An 18,343-nucleotide genomic window follows, 5' to 3' on the forward strand; every position below is an offset into this window, starting at 1 on the left:
AAATATGTGTTTTGGGAATATATGCCCCGACTAATGACACTGCCGATACCTTGAAGGATGAATTTTGGGAGGATCTGAGAGAACTAATAGAAAAAATTCCTAAGAACAAAGAGATATTTCTAATGAGAGATTTCAATGCAAAAGTAGGAACTGAACAAAATAGCAAAGTTATTGGAAGATTTGGAGAGAAAGAGAGGAATGACAACGGAGATAGACTATGCAATCTTTGTGAACAGTTCGACTTGAGAATAAACAACACATTTTTCCAACACAAGGATATCCATAAATATACTTGGTCACAGGAGACAAGACAAATTAGATCAGTTATAGATTACATTATTTCAAAACATTCAGGGACATATGTATTTAAAGATGTCAGAGTTTATAGAAGAGCTGAATGTGGATCTGACCATTTTCTTGTTAAAACAACACTGAGGTGGAACTGGATTAAGAAAATGTGTGTGGAAAACCAACAATGCAGGGAAGGAGAAATGTTACAAGTGGATCAATTTAACATTGACCTACTCCAGGACGATAGCATTAGAAACAACTTCACCCAAAGACTGGATGCTGCAATTAACATAGAGATAAAAGGGAATACTTAAGAAATCTATGAATATTTAAAAAATACTGTTAAAAACTCATGAAATCCTAGGTAAAAAGAAGAGCCAAGGACCAAAAAAGACCTGGATTACAGAGAAAGTAAGAGCTGCTGTAGAGGAAAAGAAACTTGCATATCAGAAATGGCTGGGTGATAGGAATGATGCATATAGGAACATTTATGTTGTAAAAAAGAAAATAGCCAATCGGTTGGTAGTAGAAGCGAAAACTGAAGAATGGGAAAGGAAATGCGCAACTATTAATAGCAAATTGGGCTTCAAGCAATCAGCGGAATCGTGGAAGGTCCTTAAAGACTTGAGAAAACAGAATAAACACAATGCTGGTTTGCAATTAGTACCTTTGAAAGACTGGACGGAGTACTATGAAGGACTTTTAAAAGAAGATCGGGAAGAGTTCAAGATGATGGAGGATTTTGGTGTAGAAGACTCGGGCTTAAAAAGCTTAAAAGTTTCTGTTAGGGAAGTGGAACTCCTGCTAAAGGAAGGAAAGAATGGCAAATCACCTGGACCTGGAGGAGTTTACATGGAACTTCTGAAATATGGAGGAAGAGGAGTGGCTGTTCTGATTCAAAAACTGTTAAATAGTATACTGAGAGGAGAAGAAATACCGAAAGAGATGATAACAGGATATATTACATCAATTTATAAGAAGGGCAATTGGAAAAGCTGTTCAAATTACAGAGGAATATGCGTCCTGAACCCACTGTTAAAGATACTTGGAAAATGGATCAGGAACCATTTAGAAGCCCGAATCGAGGTATCAGAAGAACAAAGTGGTTTTTCAGCTGGGAGGGCCGACCGGGCTAGCCAGGTGGGTAAAGTGCCTGCCTGGCAACCCAAAGGTCGTGGGTTCGAATCCCGCCTCAGGCTTGTATCAAAGTGCTGAAAAAAAAAAAAAAAAAACCTTGGGAGGTGCATTATGGCCACAGAGGAAAAGAAACCTTTATGATTTTCATTGACCTTGAAAAGGCATATGACAGTGTTCCAAGAAAACTCTTATGGGAAGCACTGAAAGAGGCAAATATTGATGGACAACTGATTAACATTATTAAGGCAATTTACAGGAATAATAGATGCAGAATTAAAGTGGGATCAGCTTTGTCACCTGAATTCCACACTTCAAAAGGCTTATTACAAGGTTGTTGCACGTCACCAACACTTTTCAAAATTTATATTGACATCTGCCTAAGATCCTGGTCAAAAAAATGTAATAAAATGGGATTGCCGATTAATAAGAACACCTATATTCACAATTTACTTTTTGCAGATGATCAGGTGGTGATAGCACAAGACTTAAAAGATGCAAAGTATGCATGTCGTCAATTGTTTGAGGAATATAAACAGTGGGGTCTAAAAATCAATTTTAGCAAGACTGAAATGTTATCTTCATCGCCAGGACATGTTCTATATATTGCAGGTTTTAAAATCAAACAAGTTGATAAATTCAAATATTTGGGATCAATCTTACAAAGTGATGGATCATCCCAAGCAGAGATCAATAAGTGAATTACATATGGCAGAAAGGCTATTGGCATGTTAAACTCTGTTCTGTGGAGCAAAAATATCCTAAATAAAACAAAGAAACTTATATTTCAAACGATTGTACAAAGTCTTCTATTGTATGGAGCGGAAACCTGGACATTGAATAGGTGAGTGGAAAACAAATTGCTTTCCACAGAAATGGATTTTTGGCAACGCTCAGCAGAAACTTCTTGAAGAGACAGAAAACGGGATGAAAACATAAGGAAAAAAATGGAAGTGAAAAAGACTATTATTGACACCATCAAAGAAAAGCGTCTAACATGGTATGGACATATAAAACGGATGCAAGAAAACAGATATCCAACGGCTATCCTGGAAGAAGGAGAAGAGGAAGACCTAGGAGGACATGGATGGATGGATGGAGTACGGGAGTGCATGACAGCCCGAGGCTTAACCGACCAAGACACCTTGAACCGCACTTCATGGCAGGAAAAAATCCTAACAAGAAATAACTTGTAGGCTGAGGAAACCCATTGTAAATGGAAACACTCCTCTTGAAGAAGAAGAAGAAGATATACACTGAGTGATCACTGAATTATGATCACCTACCTAATACTTCGTAGGTCCTCCTTTTGCCCTCAGTACAGCAGCTATCCAACGTGGCATTGATTCAACAAGATGTTGGAAGCTTTTGGGAGGTATGGCCAACCAAGCTGTGGGTAATGCGGTTAGCAATGCAGGTATGGAGGTTATTGGTGTATCCAGACGCCTGATATGCCTTTCCATAGTGTCCCACAAGTACTCTATGGGATTGATATCGGGGGAGTTCGGAGGCCAGTCGATATGCTGGAAGTCAGAACTGTGTTCCTCAAACCATTCCTGCACAACAAGCGCCCAATGGCTCGGTGCATTGTCATCTTGGAAGACACCATCGCCATTCAGGAAAAAGTGTAACATAGCAGGGTGTACAAAGTCAGCAAGCAGTTGACGATAGTGGAGATCACTGATACATTGTTCCACATGCACCATGGGTCCAAGTTTCTGCCAGTGAAACATGCTCCACACCATACAATCGCCTCCACCAGCCTGCACTTTTGATACCATGCATGATGGATCAAGAGCCTCATGTTGATGCCAAATCTGTACACGACTATCCACGGTGTGGAGTAAATAACGTGACTCATCCGACCAGCACACCTTATTCCAGTCTTCTAATGTTCAACTTTCATGGCGGGAAAAAATTCCTAACAAGAAATAACTTGTAGGCTGAGGAAACCTAATGTAAATGGAAACACTCCTCTTGAAGAAGAAGAAGAAGATATACACTGAGTGATCACTGAATTATGATCACCTACCTAATACTTCGTAGGTCCTCCTTTTGCCCTCAGTACAGCAGCTATCCAACGTGGCATTGATTCAACAAGATGTTGGAAGCTTTTGGGAGGTATGGCCAACCAAGCTGTGGGTAATGCGGTCAACAATGCAGGTATGGAGGTTATTGGTGTATCCAGATGCCTGATATGCCTTTCCATAGTGTCCCACAAGTACTCTATGGGATTGATATCGGGGGAGTTCGGAGGCCAGTCGATATGCTGGAAGTCAGAACTGTGTTCCTCAAACCATTCCTGCACAACAAGTGCCCAATGGCTCGGTGCATTGTCATCTTGGAAGACACCATCGCCATTCAGGAAAAAGTGTAACATAGCAGGGTGTACAAAGTCAGCAAACAGTTGACGATAGTGGAGATCACTGATACATTGTTCCACATGCACCATGGGTCCAAGTTTCTGCCAGTGAAACATGCCCCACACCATACAATCGCCTCCACCAGCCTGCACTTTTGATACCATGCATGATGGATCAAGAGCCTCATGTTGATGCCAAATCTGTACACGACCATCCACGGTGTGGAGTAAATAACATGACTCATCCGACCAGCACACCTTATTCCAGTCTTCTAATGTCCAACTTGCATGCTCTTTGCACCAGGCGAGTCTTTTTCGCTGATGAACCTTGGTTAGGAGAGGATGCCGTAGGGGTCGTCTGTTGGTATAGCCTATACGTGCAAGCGTTCGACGCATGGTCATGCCAGATATTGTTGGTTTGGCCCATGTTGTATTGGGTAGTCAACTCTTCAACAGTGCTGCACCTGTTCGCTTGAATAAGTCATCGGACCCGGCACTCACCTCTAAAATCAACCTTTCGCTGACCTTTGCAGTTTTGCCATCGGGTCGTAGTTTGACCATTTTGATGCCAGTCCTGGTACACTTTAACTACGGCTGCTCTCGAACACCCCATGAATTCAGCCGTTTGGGAAATCGAGGCACCAGTTCATCAAGCACCCACATTCTGTCCTTTATCAAAGTCCGATAAATTCTTCCTTTTATCCATCATTCAAAAGTGATATGAAGTCATGGAAATGCTTGTAAGATCAGGATACAAGTTTTTAAATCAAATGTCCAATGTCAGTTTCTGTTACTACGCTCAAAAGTTCATAAGTTGGATGTATGCAAACCAGGAGCTTGTTGTATTTGCAACAACTTGGCACTCAATCTTGATGTATTGGAGGGCTTATGTAAATTTAAGGGAGAGTTTGGCAGATACTTGGATGAAGCCAGGTGAATGTTTTTTAATAGAATAATTAAAAGAATAGACACTCTTATGCCACATGTGATATAGTAAGATATTTATTGTTTCAATAAATATTACAAATGTTATAAAATAATTGTCTGCCTTAACACATAATCCCAGTACAGCTGGGTTCCATTTTCAGACTCAAGTGAAACTCTCTGTAAGGCCAAAACAGGATAAATTAAAAAAGCAGATTAATTATCAGCCAATTTTTTGGTTACAATATTTACGAGGTAAAAGAAATTAACAATGCGTCTTAAAGAATCAGATTAAAGCACAAATGGATCCTAAAACATCAAGGCTGGAGAATAGTGGAGAAGGTGATGTGCGCGCGCACACACACACACACACACACACACACACACACACACACACACACACACACACACACACACACACACACACACAGTGTGTGTGTATGTAGCTTACCTAATAGTAAAAGTTTACTGTTAAGAAACTTAGATTTGAGAAACTTGTATTAAATAAGTTGCTTCCTCTCATCAGTTTGCTTTATATTGTTTTAATATATAACCAGCTGTTTATCGTGCAGTTTAAATTTGATATTAATTACAAATTTTATAATTTTATTTATTTTTTTCTTCTTTCAGGCTTTTGCATTTGGAAGAGATGCTCTAATTTTTCTTATTGATGCTTCAAAAGATATGTTTTCTGAAAATATAAAGGAATCTTTTTTTCATCTTTGTGTAAAGGTAATATTTTATATATCATATTTGCTATATACACTGAGTAGCTACTTTATTAGCTCCACCTCCACTATCCTCATCCAAGGAATCAGCTGCCTAATCAGGGACAGTGCCATTTGTTTGTGCTAGCCCATATGAACATATGAAACAGTCAGTCAGTCAGATACTGAAGGGTAGTGTGTGCACAATTCAGGAGAGAATGAGTCATCAGCACAACATAAATGTCTTTGGGTGCAGTGTTAGTTGACATTAGATGTGCTGGTGCAAGTATCATGGACCATTGCCCTGCTGAGGTGCCCATGCATAAGTGTCTGGAGTGTGCCGAGATGTGCAGCAACCAAAAAACATCTAGCATGCTTTCCTGTGGCCACAGATAGCTTTGTGATGTGAGATACCAATGGAAAGTAAAAAGAATCATGTAGTCTGACAGGCAACAATCAAATGACAATGCATAAAATAGAGGTGGAAAGGAGCTGTGTCATATTGCACAGTACCTTGGACTCTGTTGCAGATGGAGGTATAGCAGCGGCTGACCTCATGTCCTGTTCTTGTCAACTAAATACAAGCAACTATTGGTACAGTGAATTAACTGTGCACAGGAACACTGATACTGGTCATTTTAGGGATAAAATGGTTTTTCTGGATTGACAAATCCTAGTTCAGTTGTTCCATGCTAGTAACAAAACAAGGGTAATGCAACAATACCCCGAATCAGTGCACCCATTGTGGGAGGTGTCAACACTCTAGGCTGGTGGTGAAAGTATGATGGGTTGGGGAGTGCTTTTGTAGCAGGTCACAGTTTGCAGCAATTTTTATATATGGTATAATAGTGTTTGGTTTTGTTACATCATTAAAAGTTTGTTGATTCATTCTGATATATTGAAAAAAAAAAAAAAAAAATTCTGCGAAGATTAATTCCTCATCTGCAGCAGAAGTTGAAGACGTGTGTACATTCTTCTCAGTTCATACATAAAGATTGGCATATTTGTCTTTAATATGCTTTTTAGTAAACGAGTTCATAGTGCCAACAGCAGCAGCTTCTGGTCAACTTACTTTTACATGTTCATATACCCTATGGTTTGACTTGTAGGCTGAAGTACTCTAAGGCACTCTTGACTGCAAGGCATTTTTGAGGAGGAGACTCCTAAATAAAAACCAAAAAGAAACTTAGTTTCACTTTTATTTTGATTGTTAGGGTATTATCATACTCAAGTAGCAGAACTGCACTTTGCCAAGTATAATTGTAATCGTTGCTTTAATTTTCTGCATCAGTTTTGTTATATTAAACAGTTTAAGCAAGTGCTTTCTAAACTTTTTTATGTTGATACACTATGTATGTGCCAAAAATAACTTGACATCCCACCCAGAACTTTGTAATTATTTGACAACTGTATCCTTTTTTGTTCCTTATATTTTAAGCTTGATGGTAAATGCAACAGTATGCAACTCCCTTTGTTTCAAGCCAAAAAACATGTAGATAAGAGTAAGAGCAAAGGAAGATGTGCTGTACTAAGCACAAGCTTGACTATAGGCATTTGAAAATGACTGTCAGTCAGTTAGCTTTTAGAGAGAAAGAATGTGTCCAGAGCTCACTATCCACCAGTATGAAGCCCTTGAAAAAATAAATGTCCGAAATTTTTAAATGTTTAATTCAGTAATTGTATTTTAGTCAGTCAGTTACATCAATGATGATATGATGCCAAAATTTGATGGCACCTTTTGCGACATAACACATCAGTCACCATCAATCACCTTGGGGGATGTGTGTTGCAACACCCACTTTGAAAGAGAAAGAGAAGAGTTAAAAATCGTTACTTAAATAATACTCTCATCATTTACAAATAAAAGTAAGTAATATAACTTTTTTTATAATATTAGAATAAAAGCCAAACTTAAATATGGAAATACATATATAATTTTGTTTTCCCAAAAAAATTAGTTAATGTAAAGGGTGTGTGTTACATTTCAGGCATCCTCCATATTGCTTATTCATTCCTTCAATCAGTACACAGCAATGAACATAATATCCAGTGCTTCAGCTATGATATGCAGTATATGGATAGATTTAGAGCAGTGGTTTTCAACCTTTTTTTTAATAATGGCACCCCTACTCAATTTTTTGCCTGTTAGATCCGATTCTCTCTCTGTGTATATCCGTGTGTGTGTGTGTGTGTGTGTGTGTGTGTGTGTGTGTGTGTGTGTGTGTGTGTGTGTGTGTGTGTGTGTGTGTGTGTGTGTGTGTGTAAAATATTAAAAAATATATATGTTATATGATATTTATTACAATAATATAATTATAAAAATTACATTTCATAATACAAATTATATATATACAGTATGTAATTTCATTCTTTATGCAGTAGTACTAAGTAAACATTAATTATAGATCACCACAAAATTAAAAAGATACTGTACACTTTTTTATAATGAAATAAACATATAAATTAAAAAATAATAATAAGTTTAAGTAACTTAAACCCAAATTACGTGGCACCGCTGGAATGTTGTTGCGGCATCCCAGTTGAAAACCACTGATTTAGAGAATAAATTTAATGTGTTAATGAATTAATGGAAAAAATAATAATAATTGCTGGATTTCTATTGATCCAATTTTAATGAAATTTGGGACGTCTTGACAAATTGTTCTAAAAGATCGAAATATAAAATTTCTTAAAAATTCATATACTGAGGTCAAGTTACTTGCTGATGGATGAATGTACAAAGAAGTAATAGTTGCCGTATTTCTTTTTATCCACTTTCAGTTAAATTTGGAATGGCCAGACAAATATTTCCAAAAGATCAAACATAAAATTTCTCGAAAATTCATCCACCGGAAGTTGAGTTGTTATCTGCTAAACGGAAAGATAAAAAATAATGATAATTGCTAGATTTCTATTGATCTAATTTTAATGAAATTTAGGATATGTCTAAAAGAGCCAAATATAAAATTTTATGAAAATTCATCCACTAGGAATCAAGTTGTTACAGGCAGATAGACACATGGTGAAAACAATAGGCATTTTATGCATATTAATGCATTTTATGCATATTGACATGGCTAAAAAAATTATAATAATTATACAATTTCATCTTTTTTTTAGTAAGAATAAAAGAAATTTTTTCCATTTAATTTTCTTATGTTGCTTTTTATTTTTAATTTACATTAAAAACTTAAAATTCCATTTTTGCCATTTTTTTTTTATTTTTAATTGTATTTTATGTTACTATGATTATTGTCATAATTCACATTTTTCATGTAGTGTGCTCGGACAACTGTACAGAACAAGATTGTCAGCAGTGATAAAGACTTTGTGGCTGTTGTGTTATTTGGCACAGTAAGTATGACTAACATATTAAAATAACAAAATTTCCATTAAACTTAGTGCATTAATGTACTGAGTTTAATGGAAATTTTTTGTATTAATGTATGTAATAAATATATTAGATTTAAGATTTTCAAGAACATTATTATCAATATTTCATATTTTTATGAAATAATGATAATGTTTTTTAATGTTTTTAATGCATTTAATGTTTTTTTCTAGATTAATAATGCACTTATGTTAATACTTAACTTTACTTTTCAAGTCATCTGCCCTCATTGAAAGTATATTTATGATCCTGTTTTGTAAGGATCTCACTTAGCATGAAACCTATCTGTTGTATAAACTGTGTTATGACTATATTATTATAGGAATTATAGGAATTATAATGTTTAATATTAGTTATTAAAAAAAATCAAAATTTAAAGTTAAAAATAATTTAGTATTAGAATATATTAAAAAATATGTTGGGGAAAACAAATGAGAGATTAAGTTAAAACTACTGTGTATATATTAAACTGTTATATTTCAGGTTCTTTATCAAGATTTGCCAAACCTTTTGTTTGGCAAACCTTCAAAACTGAAGGTTTGCATGCAACAAAAGCAGAACATCTATGAGACAGAGAGTGGAGAGACTTTGTCAGTGATGGATAATTAATTAACGTAACTGCTCGGTTTTGAATGAATGGAGAGGTTATAGGGCATCACCCTAGTTGTGGAAACTGTTTCATGAAGGGTGGATTTGACTTTTATACAGAGTGAGTAGCTGTTTAGAAAAAAAGTAAGGCACTTGGAATACAGTTTTAAAGTATGGAGACTCTACCTATAAAAAGCCATCAAGCTTCTTGAAGAGTCTATAGATAGAGAGGTCTAGTGAGATTTGTAAAAGGGTAATGTATGATGAAAGACTGATTATGCGTGCTATAGAAAGTCTGATAACTAGGGATCTCGTTGAGGTGGTAAGGCTCTGAGAGGAGAAGATGAATGAGTGACAGTGAAGTTTTTACTGTTATAAGTTATTCCAGGCCTTTTTTATTTATTTTTTTAATGAAAACTTCAAACAAAGAGTATATTAGAACCTACAGTACTTAGTACCATATATGAATTGTGGGCATCCGCCTCCCCTACCCACATTAAGAGAATATATGCGACTGAATTCTGGCTGTTGAAGTGGGCCAACAACAAGTACCATCTCCCCCATCAGTTAAGGACCATGCAGCTTGCAGAACAACTGAAACTACAGCATTTGCCCGCCATTGCCTGGAAATGACTCATAACTACAATAAAGATGATGACTGGCATGATATCCTCACCGTGCTGCTGGCAGATTTGTGAGCGACACATCCTGAAGAGTCACCAAATCCCTGAGGATGAAAGCAAACAGACTGAAGATGGCTGATAGGTTCGTACCAGCCAGGACGTTGGAATCAATCTGCTGCTTATCTCAAATTGGAATTGACCTGGAAAGGCTAATAGAAGATGTGAAGTACAGAAAAAAAAAAAACACGACGTGGTTTGCCGAGACTACTGTCGCCTAACAGTTATTGTTGTTATTTGGTTTTTAGGAGCATTAGCAACTAAGGCAATATTGCGCCTAAGGCCGGGGATATGCAGTGGTTATTCCCTGACCTTTCCACATCCTCCGTATTTTGTGGGCACGGACTCTAAACCCCAGTCTAATCAAGAAGCATGTGCTACGCACTGCTGCTCCTGCCTACCTGGCTACGGAGGCACCATCTAACAGTTGTGCGCATTTTTTTGAAGTGTATGTACTGAATGGTGTGCTTATGTGAACAAGTGTCTATAGTGTTTTCAGTAGTTGAAAACACTATAGACACTATACTGAGCAACTTGCATGTTGTTAACTGTCAGGACAGAAATGCAGTGTAAATTTAATGAATCTATATTTTCTATTTGTTTATATTGTTTTATATGTAAATCCCCTTTCATTTATTGCCGTGAAGGGAATTTGTCATTCACCAGTGTAACACTTTATTTACTATAGTAGGACATATAAAGATTTTTTATTTATTTTATATGGATTGAAGGCTGAGAAGACAAGGTCAAGGTGTGTTTGTTTTAATTGCAGTCTGCAGGGTTTCTCCTATATGTCGCTGTAGCATCGGAAAAGGCAAAAGGCAAGGCCGGCAAGTGTATGTGTATTGTTAGGTTGAGTGCCGTCACCTTGCGACTTCGCAGCCAGGGGGCAGGGAACACCTGGTCCCCTGACTCCCAACCCTGGCCATGAGGACGCACGCCAGGGACTATTGGTGTGCCTTCTCATGGCCAGGTGGTGACACACAGGGGATATTTCAGAAAATTCTGAAAAACCCCAATAAGAATAGGATCAGGAAGATAGCTTGAGAAGCATGGGAAGTGGGGAGGGAAGGAAAGAGATAAAAAGGTGGGGATAAAGAAAGAGGCATCCCCTGGAAGATGAAGGAAGATCAGAAGTAAGCTAAAAGAAAAGGACTATTGAACAGAGATTTCTCTATCCAGTTACATATATTATAGCTTAACAACTAAACTAAAACAGCTCTGGAAATCAGAACTAAACTAAATCAGAACCCACAACTAAACAATTAACTAAGCTTTAAATCAGTAACCATCAACACCTTTGACATACCCCAAGACTTAGGAGTATAGCAACCCACAAATTTACAGTTAAGGTTAATATTTAATCCCAACAATAATTATTTATAATAAATTAACAATATACCCCAGAATTAGAGAATATAAAATCCAAGGTAATCATTTACATAAATTTTACAATGTCCCAATAATGGAGAATTATTCAGCCAACTAGATCAGCAAACAACTCAAACATTTACTGCATCTATTGCAATATTATGCAGTCTCTTAAACAAGGCTGGGAAGACTGTTCAGTTTATGTATAACTGTCTGTGGTGGTGCCCAGACTGATGTCCATCTCCATCTATATTCATGTATCCAAGTGGAACATCCAAAAAAAAAAAAAAAAAAACAGTAGGCAGAGCACTTATCCACCAAGAAGTAGGCAACACACACAGGCAACCACATCCCAGTGTCCATCCCCAAACGTGGGTCTACTATACTGTCTGTGTAACACAAAAATCCTGCACCCTCCAGCAGTTGTGCAAGTCTGATGGGTGCCAGCATCTCCTGCTTCTAGGCTGCCCAAACCTAGGAGCAAAAAAAAAAAAAAAAAATAATAATAATAATAAAATAAATAAATAAATAAAAATTTATTCCCCACCTCTCTTTAACCAGCCCGCAGGAAATAATCCCGCTCCAGTAAATTCTACTGATGCCAGCAAAGCAAAACTAATGATAAAAAAAAAAAATTCCCCTTTACAGGCTCGCCAAAGAAAGAATACTCCCAAAGCACAATCCCGCATCAGTAATATTTAACTGATGCCAGCAAAAAAAAAAAAAAAAGTACAGTCATTCAGTCGTACTAAAAACCTAATCTACATTAGGCTAAGAAGACAGAAGGTACTTGTATGAGGCCATAAATTGAAGTTGTAGGGAAGAAATTTAGATTGCAGGAAGTTTTTTTTAGCCAGCGAATTGTAAGTTACTGGAGTAAGTTTCCGCTATGTGTGGTTGAGGTTGAGAACTTTGGGAAATTCAAAGGTCAGCTGAATAGGTACTTATATGGGGGAGGGAGTCAGATACATAATTTATATTTTATTTTATTATTTATTTATTATTAATTTTTTGGCTGTTGCAGTAAAAGCCTTAGGCTTTATTGCACAATATGGCTAATACTGATTTGCCATTAACGTTCATTGTAATTTTCTTTGCTTGACTATAACTGTTTCTCACTTTGTGCTTCGCTAGAAACATTGGAGTTAACAGTTATAACATCAAGAATATTGCAATCTAATTACACAATTACCTTCAAGTTGTATTGTACCATCCATTCTATCTTGGATAAATACAGATCATATTTGAAGATTTGGCTTTCCATCATAAGTGAAACTTGAATGAACATATGTCAGACAGATAATGCTAGCTTTCTGTTTAATGTGGATAAATGTGTCAGTGTTGTTTTTGTATTTTTCAGAATAAAAGGATCTACTGAAATACTTTTTTCCTCCAAATTTAAATGGTTAAAATATAAATTTTGAATTGTAAAATTTCAAAATTAATTAAATTTTAAAAAATTTAAGCATTTTTTTTTTTCAGTTCGCAATTTAAATTTTAGTGGACTCCGAAAAAAGTTTGGAATCCACTATGTCTCCCAGCTGAAACTGAGTTTTCAGCTGTCTAAACCAGTGGTCTCCAAACTTTTTTTGTTTGAACACCCTTATTTTACTTAAAAGGACTAATGCGCGCACCCTGGAATAAAAAATTGAATATATAAGTTTAATATTTTTTTTATTTATGAATCATTTACACAGAAGGCATTATATCTAAAATCATATTTATAAAATCACATATAATTTTAAAAGATCACAAATAAAAAAAATGAAAAAACAAAATGAAATTGTTCAAGTACATAATGCATGTACTTGACCGTGCATGATCGATGGCATGATCAAATAAAGCCATGTGATCAAACAAAGCCACATATTGAAGTATTAAAAAACATTTATTTATAATTTTTATTTTCAATTACATTTCAAAAAACTAAAATTTTCATAATTAATAAATATTGATTTATTAAGGATTATTTCGTGCACCCTTAGGGGTGCATGCATCCAACTTTGGAGACCGCTGGTCTAAACATTAACAGCTCTTTCACTGTACTACAGTGCTGTACAACTTTTGTAATAGTATTTTAAATTTTAAAATCTGTGAGAATAATAATGATGACAAATGTTGTTTATTTTAAAATTTTTTTATACATTTTAATTTTTATTTTTTTAAGGAAAAGGAAAAAAATTCAAGTGATTTTAAGCATATCTATGTTTATCAAGAGTTAGAGCAGTCAAGCGCAGAAAAAGTATTGAGTCTAGAAAAGTTATTAGAATGTAAGTTTTCTCTTTTTTTTTGGTAATTGTTGATTTGTTTCAAGATAAATTTTTATTTTCTTTGTTTTATTTTGTTTTCAATAAGAACAGAGATTATTTCTATTATTGATTAATTGCCACTATGCAGTTTAACCATCTAGCTGTTTGGGCCTTTTAAAAATTTAAATGCAGTATCAGGGTGCAGAGTACTGGCACTGCATCTTCATTTATCTTTCTCTCTCCACTCTTCTTCCTCTATGGAAATATACACACCTAAATAATAGCTATGATCTACCCTGGTATGGACTTGATGAGTTAACAAAACATTGTGTCCCATGTTGCAGATTAAGGGTTCTTGTACAAGGCCACATGTGTCATTGTGTCTTACAGCAGTTGGAGGATATGTGAAGGATATTGACATTTCAAATAAATGGGAAACTAAACCTTCAATAGTCATGTGGCTTTTTGTAACATTTAGTTATGTGGATGCCTACTGTCCTCTAATTTAAAATTCATTTTTGTGCTTGTGGATCTCTTTCTTAATCTCATAAATGGTATTTTCTTCATAATCTTTTAAGAGACTTGATATATAGTTTTTAACTTTCTGGGAGAAAAAGCACTGTTATGATTAATTGAAATATTTGATGCTCAACACTCATAAAAAAATACATTAGTATTTCACTTATATTGAACAAGGAATAAAGACATTGATTTCCAACAGGTTTCTATTTGGCTGTACATTTTGAAGAAATATTTCTCTTGACATGTAATAACTGTAATAACTAAATTGTTCTTTTATTGGCATGGTGAACAGAAAAATTGAAATAGAGAATAGTGAAAGTCTAAGCACTTCAACCTGCATAAAAGTGAAATATGTCTTTAATATCTTGAAAGAAGGAATGTAGATGATTCTCTGGTATTTTCTGTACCACTTCTTCATTGAATGAATTTCTATTCTTATTGCACCTTCAGCTTCATACACGCACACATTCACTGTAATAAGTACAGCAATTCATTCACTGTAGAAGTGGTACAAAAAGTACCACAAACCATTTGAAAATTATCTATATTCCTTCAAGAAATTAAAGACAGAGTTCACACTACACGGGTTGAAGCGCTTAGGTTTGTAGTATTCTCCAAAATAACTGTATTGCATTTTATTACAGTAAAAATACAGAAACAGTATTTTTAAGTTGAAAGGAAATTTTGGAAATTTTTGTTCAAGTGTTACATTTTAAAATACTATTATAATTAAACAATGTATTCAGGACAGTAAAGATTTTACAAAAAAAAATGAACTTTTGAAGATAGTGTGTCTGTGTGTGTGTATATATATGGGATATTTCAATCGAATTTTTTTTAATCAGTGAGGATATAATGATTTTGATTCATGATTGGGGAAAATTTCCTAAAAACTTTACAGTGTCACCTGGTTCATTGCATAGTTGCTATGTCCAACACTGTCAGCTTCAATTGTCAACATCATCAAAGATGGAGATATTTGGAATTACTTATTTCCTAGGTTGTTAAAAGCTAGCATAGGCACTAGAACAAACAGCCTCACTGAGTCCGTATTTCCCCCTCTAGATCCCATTTTCTCTATCTATTGGCAGTGATCCAGGGCCTCATTTGATGTTTCAGCCTTGGTCTTTGGCTTCCCTGCCTCCCCCCCCCCCAAGTATTCCAGTTTTCTTCATAATCTATACATTCATTGATGCACTTTAGCAGTTGTGTTTCTCTCTCTCAGCACTAAAATCGCCTACATTAATTCTTTTACATTGTGCTATGTCACATTAGAATTACACATAAACAAAATAACTTGGATATGGCCGAGTTCAAATCCTGTGAATGATGTGAGGAATTTTAGTCGATCTGAAGCAAGGGTTGTATGGTCCCCCTGCCTCCTGGAAACAATGGTTTTCTGTCCAGCAGACTGACTGAAGAACACATGCATAAACAGACACTATATACTGACACCTCATAGCCTTAGTAGCTTTGGTGCTTAGCACATCCAAACACAAATTTAACAGAAGTTTTAAGCTAATCATTTAGATTAGCAAAAAAATTAATAACTGTTGTTATTAATTTATTTGTGCAGGACAGTCTTCCAGAACAGCCCATAGATCCTGTATATCATTGACAAAACCATAGGTTTTGTCAGTGATATATAGGAATTTTTCTAGCAGGGATAAGAAGGTGATTATCTCATTGTATAAGGCAATGGTCAGGCCACATCTTCAGTATTGCATACAGGTCTGAGGCCTCATTTTAGGAAGAATGTAGAGCTGCTGGAACAAGTATAGAGCAGGAAATAGATTGGTGAGGTGGAACAAAGGGGTGTTCTTATCAAGAAAGGCTTCAGTTCTGCAAATTGCAGTCTGGAGACTAGGCGATTTCATTGAGGTGTTTAAGGCTTTGAATGGATTGGAAAGCTCAGTGCTGATGGCATTCTTCCTCTTGCTCAGACTTTGCAATTGAGGGGGCATTAATTCAAATTGAGGAAGAACAGTGGCAGAATAGATGTGCCGTAGTTTGCCATTAGCCAGCAAGTGGTTGATTGCTGGAACAAACTTCCATCTGTTGTTGTGGAAGTTGATGAATAGCTTAAATAAATTCAAGGAAGAATTATAATAATTGAGACAACAGTCTTTGTTATATTACTCAAAGTTACAGACCAAACCTGTTTTCTGGGATCTGTGGACTGATCTATCCCAAGAGCTAATGAGATCTAGAGAACTTGTAATTACAGGTCATGACCTCAGTTTCAGCTCACAATCAGGGAAGATTTGGTACACACAGTTCTCAACTTGGGAGTACTATGTAATAATGGTCAGTGCATAACGGTAACTTAAATGTTTGATGTTTAATTTTATTAAAGGGATAAAGGAACTGAAATTTGTTATGAATACCTAATGACATAGAACTTTATGTAAATTTCTGAAAGTCTGCATTAAGATTGAGTTTACCTGCATTAGCAATATTATAAATACATACATATCACTATTTCCTTTCGCCAAGCACTAGCCTGAAAGACAGTTGTATTCCATCAAGTAACATGAATGCAAGTATATTAATTTAGTGCTTTCTTTGCAAATTTTTTATTTTTATTTTCATATTTTATACAAAACCAGTGTATTAGATATAAAATTTCACCCTTTAATTTTTTTCAATAATTGCATTGCATGGTATCATGTTTTAGTGAATGATTTCAATAGAAAGCTTTTTATGTTCAATAAAAATGGTGGAGCATGGTATTTTCTTATACTCTGCTGCTAGTCTTCATGCAGAAGATAAATTGGAAGGAAATTATTAGAGTAGTTCTTACCTTAAGTATGATCCCTTTAATCTTTTGAATTTAATATACATTAAACTAATTACATTAAATTGAGGAAACATTATTTTCAATGTATTATTTTAAGTCTTCAGTTAAATATTTACTTGTATAGGATACTCTTGTTAATTTGATATCAGATTACTCAAAATGCAGTTTATTTTGAAGTTATTACTGTACACTAACCAGTGATATTGGATTTTATATGTACTTTAGTATGAATTATTTGAAATGCAACTACAGTGAAATTTGAAGTTTGAATTTTGTTCCCTCAACTCATGAATAGTGTGTCTAATTTGAAAAGACTGCCAAATCCAATCATTGTTATAATGAAATTGGGTGGAACTATAACAAAAATTTGCTAGCGTGTGTACGAGGGGGGGGATCAAAAAGTTCGTACCCTGCCCTAGATAAAACATCAGTAGGAAGATGCTGTTTTTAATATAAGTTGTCTACATATTCAATAACTATCATGTGAAATTTCATTCCCATAGGTGATTGTACACCAGAGGTGGAACTCAGAATCTGAGGAAGGACGCTACGGTTAACAAAGTGGAGTATCAAGCACTAATTGAGTTCCTGCATTTTCAGCCTAAGAAAGCTCAGGAAATTGACGAAGAAATGAAAGCTGTGTATGGGCAGAATTGTCCATCCTATGACAATGTAAGAAAGTGGAAACAGGAGTACCAGTGCAGTCGTACAAGTGTCTTTAACGATCCAAGAGAAAGAGGGCCATCAACATCCACAGACAGATGGTTGCAAAGGTTGAGCAGCTGGTGTTGAGTGACAGATGTGTGACAATTCATTTCATCGCAAATGCAGTGGGAATTAATTATGGGTCTGTCCACAACATTTTACATGATCATCTGCACCTGTCTAAGGTCTCCTCACAATGGGTTCCAAGGTTGCTGGCACCTTTGCAGAAGCAATGTTCTCGCCAACCGTTGAATTTGTGTAATGCAGATGTTGAGAACTTTTTTGATCAGTTAGTGACAAATGACGAATGCTGGGTGTACAATGAAGAAACCATTGTGTGGACGGCGCTTTGATTCATCTCAGGAAGTCATCAGTGAAGTGGAATCATGGTTTCAGGCAAAAAGTGCGGACTTCTATGATCAAGGCATTAAACAACTGATCCATAGATGGGAGAAATATGTAACTGTACACGGAGAGTACATAGAAAAGGATTCAAATTCCTGTGAAGTTTCACCTTTCTAGGGCTATTATTTCTAAGTAAGGGTAAGAACTTTTTGATACCCCCTTGTATAATATAATTGTATAATACATGGCACCATTAAATTTTACATTTCTATTC

The 18,343-nt window shown here is 35.6% G+C and overlaps 1 protein-coding gene across 1 annotated transcript in view; it reads left to right on the forward strand.

Moving 5' to 3' along the window:
* Irbp (Inverted repeat-binding protein) overlaps positions 1 to 18,343 on the forward strand; it is a 146,233-nt gene that overhangs the window by 18,325 nt on the left and 109,565 nt on the right. Inside the window, exons 3-5 of the mRNA XM_090382586.1 lie at positions 5,342 to 5,443; positions 8,698 to 8,772; positions 13,616 to 13,718. Of these exons, the coding sequence (XP_090238712.1) occupies positions 5,342 to 5,443; positions 8,698 to 8,772; positions 13,616 to 13,718 (280 nt within the window). The remainder of the gene's footprint in view (positions 1 to 5,341; positions 5,444 to 8,697; positions 8,773 to 13,615; positions 13,719 to 18,343) is intronic.

The sequence above is a fragment of the Mastigoproctus giganteus genome, chromosome 10, assembly GCF_048544385.1.
Source record: "Mastigoproctus giganteus isolate SK-2022 chromosome 10, ASM4854438v1, whole genome shotgun sequence".
NCBI classification, from domain to species: Eukaryota; Metazoa; Arthropoda; class Arachnida; order Uropygi; family Thelyphonidae; genus Mastigoproctus; species Mastigoproctus giganteus.